General features: G+C 35.6%; 1 protein-coding gene across 2 annotated transcripts in view; it reads right to left on the reverse strand.

Moving 5' to 3' along the window:
- LOC311081977 (uncharacterized protein) overlaps positions 1-6,107 on the reverse strand; it is a 70,270-nt gene extending 64,163 nt beyond the window's left edge. For both annotated transcript variants that reach the window (XM_084112725.1, XM_084112723.1), the window contains exons 1-2: positions 5,936-6,107; positions 4,908-5,116 (exon numbers count right to left, since the gene is read on the reverse strand). In XM_084112725.1, coding sequence (XP_083968851.1) covers positions 4,908-5,055 — 148 coding nt within the window. In that variant the 5' untranslated portion in view covers positions 5,056-5,116; positions 5,936-6,107. The remainder of the gene's footprint in view (positions 1-4,907; positions 5,117-5,935) is intronic.
- Between the last annotated feature and the right edge of the window lie 467 nt (positions 6,108-6,574).

The following is a 6,574-nucleotide window of genomic DNA, read 5'->3' on the forward strand; positions in this document are numbered from 1 at the left end:
GTTTAATGTATTTATTTTGTCATCACTTGCTATATCCAGCAAATAAAAAAAATCTGATTGAATGGTGATCCACACAAAACTGTATTTTCTGCCTGCTTTTTTCAAAGTAAATTTAGGTGTCTGAAAGGGGTTATAGATAGCCTGGGTTTCCCCATGCTGTCTTGCACGCAGCGCGATTTTATTGATTCCATGGACCAGATTTTCGCCTCAGCGAGGGGACCAATCACAGAACGGGGAGGGAGCAGCAAGACGATGACGACGTCTATGCGACACACCGAAGCAGTTTGTTTATATCTATGGATCCAACATGGCAGCAGATGCGAAGTTACCTTTCGATGCAGCCTTAGATATAGGGGTGGGGGAAAAAAATCAATTCTTAGATGCATCGCGATGCGAACGTGGACGATTCTGAATCGATTCACAAATGTCAAAAATCGATTTTCTAAAAAAAACTTTTTTTTCTAATAATGTAATATTGACAGAACGTAAAAGGCGGAACTCTAAAGCGGACCTGCAGTGCGCGGACAGTCTGTGGCGTGCACATAACAGAGTCGGGCACATAATAGACGCATGATGGCTGAGTGCCAAATTCGAACGGCACCCTCTTCGTTAAAAGCTGACGTATGGAAAATTGACAATTTCATTGTTACCCATTTAGTATTTTTTGTATGAGAGCTGCTTTCTGTATTGTTTAGTTTTCACATCAATATGCTGTAAACCGATCTGTTATACGTAGCCTACGTTATACTGCCCTGCAATATGTGCAATGCCAGTCACAAAAAGTTACATTTTGACTGTGCTCTCTGCAGATGTTCATTCACTTTTTTTTGTATAAGCTGTTTTTGATTGTGGTATACAGCAAACATTTCAAGTCATAACTCTTTATTATTTAGTTGTGTATAAGAGCGGCTTTGTATGTTACTAATTATTCAGAATATGCGTAAGTCCACAAGCATTATATGAGAGCTGCTGGTACATAATTCTATATTTTTGAACGAAAACTGCTTGTGAATTTGCTACAGCAAAATGTTTTTTGTCTGAAGGATTATATTGCTCATTGGAAATAACAAGAGGATGTTGGTTAGAAGTCTATTAATAAATGCTAGAGATTCAGAATATGCTGAAGTTTGTATTAATTTACTACAAGTACGCTGCTAGTACAGGCACACATTTATTTTCCTGTTGGTTCTTTGCAATGTTGGGAATCACTTCCATTTGTTTTATTAATAAAAATTTATATAGTAAGTATTGGAAGTAAGTTTGTTATGGGTCATCATAAATACTTTGCTTTAAAAGTACCAAGTAGAAAATTTTTTTTAAAAATCGTTAATAATCGATAATCGTTACCCTCTGAATCGTAATCGAATCGAATCGTGAGGTGCCTAGAGATTCCCACCCCTACTTAGATAGTGTTCTAAGTAGTTTAGAACGCAAGTTTATTTTGAAAAAAGTGCAGAATTTCTGTTGCTCTACATACATCATCTGGTATAATTGAAACGATTGGCTATGAGCTACGTACAGGCGCATTTGATAAACATTCGTAGCGCCCAATAAACGGCTCTGGGCATTCGTAAACCACGCCTCAAATACAAGAAAATGAACATGTGGTTCCCTGACCACGTCTCAATGAGACGAGGTCTGACGTTAGCCAGGCTAGGTCATAGAATGATAATTCAAATGTTCCTTGATCCTTTGACAGTTAAGAGTTTGTTATACTATAAAAATACCCTGTAAGTTTCAAAACTCAAAACTTTCTTGTTATTCCAAAAACTGCTTTTATTGAAACCAAGGCCAGCAAACGACAGGATCTAAAAAGTGGAGACTTGTGACGTCACAGGGCAGCTGTAGACCGCCTTTGCAGAAGAATATCAACGCCTACGTCTAAAACACAGCGTCTTTGGCCCCGCCCACTAGAGCGTTAGTGAACAGCGACATGAGAACGAGAAAAGGTCGACAATGACAGGATCAATACCATTACCTTCCAAACGATCCTAATGCTTGGATAGTGTTTTTTTTTATTTATGTGAATGTGTCAGCAGTGCATTTTTTGTTTGTATTCTGTGTATTTCACTGTGTATTATTTGGTAAATTTCGGCGCAGGCTTGGCAAACAGACTTTTACGATATGGATCTGCCAGCAACGCCACAAACATGCAAGTAGTCATGTTTATTCTAATGCCTGATCGATGATCAAGCCAGTGACTAAATCAACTTCACATCATTTCTCTTATTAGGATGAAAAAAATTTAAACTGTGATTAAATTAAAGAAAGCTATCAAAGAACGCTCCCTTTCCAATCGCCCAAGCTGTCAATCAAACAGCATGAGTTTATCTGGACACTTGCCAAAACTCGTTGAAATAAATCATCACAAAATCATGACGCTGTTACAATGTACAGTACAACGAAGCTCTTACTGTATTTACATCGTGTTTGCATTGTTATTTGGTCACGGTGTAAGCCAGAGGTGTAAAGTCCAGGTTCAGAAAGTAAATGTCCTCCTCAGTATTATGTTCCAATCACTTGGATTTTGCTAACACAGTTTTTCAGCCAGGAGATATTACTAATTAGTGAAATCAGCTGGCTGAGTTCATGGGTGGAATAAACATATGGCAGGACTTTTACTTTGACCCCTGGACTTTACACCTCTGGTTAAAGCATTTGTGAAAGTGCAGAAATGATAAGATGATAAGATCTTTTCATACACGATCAACAGACTGTCTGTCATCAGCTTAATGCTCATCACTGCAACCAATACTTTTCATGATTCCTTAATCTCGATAGCTGTAAAAGTAAAAACGTAGTAAAAGTTTTAGAGAGAGAGTTCCACATGTAATACTAGCTATTTCATGTGCAAACATGTCAGCCAAACACAGCAGTGGGCGTTTACACTGAAATCGCACAAAGACACGCCCCTTAAAACAGAGCGTTCAAATCAGAGGCTAAAATCAGGCTTGGAAAAATGCTTTTTATTTCTTAATTTTGACAATTTTTGCTGTTAAAATCATACTAACATTGTAAGGGCACCCTAGGAAACATTATAAAATAATCCAGTCCATGACCAGTCCATCTTTAACAAAAAATATGGAAGAAAATTAATGGCAAATGTTTTTGAAACAAAATAGAATGAACCTATGTTGAAGTGGTGAATCTGCGCAAGTCAATATGGGCGGGGCATTTGCCTGTATAAGCAACTCTATATTAAAAAAATGTCGCTTCTTATGTTGTCATTCCCCTTGTAGCATACGGAAGTGACGATTCTCTGTCAACCAATCAACGTTCTGCAGTGAGTCTAGCTCCACCCTTTAGTACCGTACCACTGTGCTAGGTATCCCCAATGGAAGGGTACCAAAAAAGTGGTACGGTACGGTTCGCCATTTTGGTACCATTCACAACTTTTGACAGTGGAAACGGAAATAATTGCATACTGTACCGTACTGCTCAGTGGAAATGAGCCATTACTCATCTCATGCGGTACCCTTTTAATATAATCAACATAGATGAAATAAAAAAAAAACATTAAAAAAAAATACCTTTCATATGTTTAAATAATATAAAGTTATATTTAAACGACACATCGCTCTGGTGTGTAGCCTATTCATGCATGTGTACGCATGTGGGGAGGGGTGCGATTTTCAAATAATAATCGAATAATACCCAGCGATCTTCGAATATTATTTTTGCTTGAAATGTATTTTAGTTTCATTTTCAAATTAGCGCCAATTCGGGGCGGATTGCTTTATTGGTTAGTTAATTAGCCTATTATTCTTAATGAAAAACACAACAACAAATCAGTGCTCCTTCGCACCATTATGAATGCCCGTGCAGATGCGCACATTTTACGTTTGCCTTTAAATTAGCCATTTTAAAAACCCAGATTTAAAAATGTCCGCGCTCTCCAACACACAACATGACTACCGGGAGCAGCAACCAGAGATGACGTATCGGCGACAATCACTGACCATGTTTATGACTTGAAGATACACTTGTGCACATTCATTGCAGAACACGATTTATCATTCCCGATCTTTCAACCGCTTGTAAATCGGTGTACAAAATTAGCTGAAGACAAAAATGCTTTGACAAAACTGTCCATTTCAAATCATCTTGCCAGTTATGTAAATACACATGGCATAGTTTTCTGTAGTAAACCGTCTTTGTATACTTCCCATTTTATATTCATTTCCTAGTATTTAATTTACCATTATTTATTTTTAACAAAACAACTTCAGAAATTTCATGTTTTAGATTTTAGGTCATCTTGTACCCTGTGTCAAGGACAAAGCTAACCAGCAAAACTTGATATCAAAAGCAGCCTAAATGTTACATGTTTGCACCATATTGTAGTGAGTAATCTTCCTTGGTATTGGGGTTTCAAATAGCCGACCATAATCTGTGGTCTGAGCCTGTCCAGGACTAGTGGCAATGGCAGATACGTTACTAGTTAGTTTAAAGGAAAATCATTTTTAAATAATGTTCTTTTTTTTTGCCAAATAACCCCCAGCCATTGTATTTGATTTATACAAAATAAGGATTTTGTTTGATACTGGTGTAAAATTAAACAATAGGCCTATGGTTTTCAGTGTTTTTAAATTAGAAGTTGATTTTGTGTTTAATGTCACAAGTAATTGTAAAAGGCTTCTTCTGCATTATTTTTCCTAGTTTAATGTGTGTCGTAATAACAAATAAGTCGGATCTTCTCAGGTTGGATGGCAACATTAGCATTTGTCTGGTCACGTGATCTCAACATGTCCGTCCACATGGGGTGACCCGAAAAAATAAAACCACCTTAATAAGTACACTCATTTGATATTCTTCAAAAATATCATTAATTTCTGTAGAGCTGGACATTTTAATAAGGATCAAATAAATTCAGATAAGACTAATTCAGCTTTGAGAAATTAACTAACCTGTTTGTTCTTCAGTATCTTCATGTTTCACACTGAATGTTTCTTCAATCTTAATGTCTTCGTTCTCCTTTTTAATAAACGCCATCTTTGTTTGTTCCTCAATATCTTCTTGTTTCAAGTCTTCACTCTCCTCTTTAATAAACGGCATCTTTATAATAGTGTCACGTGGATCTCAGTCACTTCACCAGGAGTTTTTCTGTGTGTTTGTCCTGTTTAAGATGAGAATAATTAACAGAAAGAAAAATAAATCCACACTAAATATCTGTGTGCATCTCAATCAGCTCTAGTTCAGTGAACTGGTAAGAGAGTCAGTCAGAGTGAGGGTTAATGGACTTTGCCTTTGTTGCTTTTGGCTTGCTTAGTTAGGGACACTTATAATATTCAACAATATTATTAATCTGCCCGTTTTTACACCATTATATTACAACTGAACTAGACAATAACATCGTTTTCTCCAGCGCAGCTATATATATATATACACACACACATTTTATTTAACCATCAAAAAAGAACCATCACTGAACTCAACTTATATTGTTCTAGATCTGCTGTACAGTAGAAACAAACTTTATTGCATTATTTTATTATCACAGTAAAGCTGCTTTGAATTGTAAAAAGTTATATATAAATAAAGGTGACTACGACGCTATATTCTTCTAGATCTGCTGTAGAACAGAAACTAACTTTGAAACAATCTGCATTGTATAAAGCACTATATAAATAAATGTGACTTGACTTAAATCACCTGATTAAACAAAAACCACTCAAAACTAAACAAATTAATAAAAGAACAAAAATCATACAAACTAAATTTGTATATAGCATCTAAATTTGTAAACATTCACGATAAAGGGAGCAAAATGAGACTCATTTAGTTACTCATGCATGAATGCTCTTTACCCATAAAAACAACGTTCATCTGTGTTATACACAATGTTACATTAACCTGAAATTAATTAATTTCATTGTATAAACTGTTTGAACGGGTTGCTTTAATTTAAACACTTAAAATGGTCAAAAACACAAACCTTTCTGCAGTGGAATCTCATCAGATGCAGGAGTGCGGCGCAGCTTTATGACATCACATCACCACACCAAAATAAAAGTCCTGTCTGCACGCTACAACTATGAAATATTTGAAATATACAAACAATAAAACACATTCAAATATTAATTTAAGATTCAGAGATTCCAAATTCTATCAATGCCATTAAGATTTTTTTCAGAGATTCTTACCAAAATATAAGCGTGAATGATATTCAGACAAGGATAAGGTCAATAATTTTGGTCTTCATATTGCAAAGGGTTGTAAAAAACTTTACAAATTCCTAAAGAGTTTAAAATATTCTAGATCAAAATGTCTGATCTCAATGTGTGATCTCACTATTAGATTTATCCGTCTTATTTCATCTCAATATCTCCACAATATTAGGGCATTAAATAAAATCAAATTTCAACTTTATTTGGTTAAAGTGCATGTAAAGGATATTACATTGCTTTTGTCTGTCTGAATGGAGTACTTAAAATGGTTACTGCGTGTTCCGTTTCAAAAATGTAGGGTAGGGCGAAAAACTCAATCTCATTTTCTCCTCCAACTTCAAAATCATCGTTTTACCTTTTATTTATTTTGTAAATGGTATTTGACTTAGTCTTTGACCTTTCAATGT

Source organism: Abramis brama (assembly GCF_963993115.1).
Source record: "Abramis brama genome assembly, chromosome: 4".
NCBI classification, from domain to species: Eukaryota; Metazoa; Chordata; class Actinopteri; order Cypriniformes; family Leuciscidae; genus Abramis; species Abramis brama.